General features: G+C 49.7%; 1 protein-coding gene across 1 annotated transcript in view; it reads left to right on the plus strand.

Moving 5' to 3' along the window:
* Positions 1 to 1,363, plus strand: part of CHRDL2 (chordin like 2) — a gene marked incomplete at its 5' end in the record, with an annotated part of 20,418 nt that overhangs the window by 4,359 nt on the left and 14,696 nt on the right. Inside the window, 1 exon segment of the mRNA XM_010166277.2 lies at positions 1,290 to 1,363. This exon segment is cut by the window's right edge and continues 8 nt beyond it. Within this exon segment, the coding sequence (XP_010164579.2) occupies positions 1,290 to 1,363 (74 nt within the window).

Here is a 1,363-nt window from a genome sequence, read left to right on the forward strand (position 1 = left end):
GGTTGTGGAGCGTGGCAGCGCCGGGGTCTCGCCGGGCTGTGTCTGATGTTGTCAGCTGCTAGAACAGCTGCGTGAGCAGCTGGTCTAAACCTCTTTGAAAACCACCCTGAGACCAGAGCCTCCAGGATAAATCCTGCTTTTTTATGGACATTTGCTCTTTTCTTCCTGAGGCAAGTCTTCACCATGAGCTGCTGGTCAGAAGGAGAAAGAGGCTGTGTGGTCAAATCCTGCTCCTGCAGGTCTGGACCCCATGGAGGTCCTTGAAGCAGAGAGTAGGGTTTGATTTTCAGCAACTTCCACCTGATCTTCTCATTTACCAGACTTTCTTCCTCCTCTTCACATCCCTTGTACAGTGTCTTGGCTTCCTGATGGCAGAAGAAACTGCTGTGGTTTGGTTTTCTAAGGAAAGCCTTGGTTAACCTCTTGGGTTTGGTTGACTGAGAGCTTGAGGATACCCCAAAGAAAATTGCTACATGGAGAAGAGGACCTTGCTGTTGAGGTTTGGCTGCTGCTGAGCTGCTGAACATCCTTTTTTTCCCCTTCTGCAAAGCAGCCCTGCAGCAAACAGGTCCAAATCCATTGCCTGAAGTTGGACTGGGATGCATTGAGGTCAAGACTGGCCTTGGCCCATGGTTTTCTGCTTGATTAACTACAGCAATGATGGATTCCAAACTAACCACCTAGCCACTGGAAGAAAGTCCACACCTGAACATCCATCCACAACTCTCAACCCATGTCTTTGTGTGCTTGGCTCTGGTTTTATTGAATAACCCAGAAGGATGCAGAGCTGTGGCGTGGACCTGGGTCTTGGTTCAGCATCACACTTCCTCTTTCCCCCTTTCCTCCAGGTCCTTGTCCTGGGAGATGCCAGAGAAAAGGTTCTTGTGCCACTTCAAAGTGGTGGGTGTTGCACAGAGTTTTCTGGTGTGTGGTGGCTGTTTCAGATCCAGTTGTACTAATGATGCCTGAGAGCAAGGTACTGTCTCCCTTTTTTTGGAGAAGACCACTCTACTCATGAGCATGTGGACTGGTAATTGGTAGACCCATTGTTTTAGGAGAGGACACCACCCACCATGCTATACCCCACGGGATGGAGAGTGCAGTGGGCCAGATTTTCATCTGTCACTTGCTAGATGGTTGGTGACATCTGAAGATGGACTATTGAGGGGGCTTACGGTTTATGCTAGATCTGCAATCTGAAGTGCTGCCACCTCAACGTGGGTGACAGACACCCCTGACCAGACCTTGATAGTGGTGACAACACTTTGTTTTTTGCTCCTGTCTCCTAGGAAGGCCAGATTTACTGTGGCTTGGTGACCTGCCCAGAACTGTTGTGTTCTTCTCCCCTAACCGTGCCGGATTC

Source organism: Antrostomus carolinensis, unplaced genomic scaffold (assembly GCF_000700745.2).
Source record: "Antrostomus carolinensis isolate BGI_N321 unplaced genomic scaffold, ASM70074v2 scaffold6334, whole genome shotgun sequence".
Taxonomy (NCBI): Eukaryota; Metazoa; Chordata; class Aves; order Caprimulgiformes; family Caprimulgidae; genus Antrostomus; species Antrostomus carolinensis.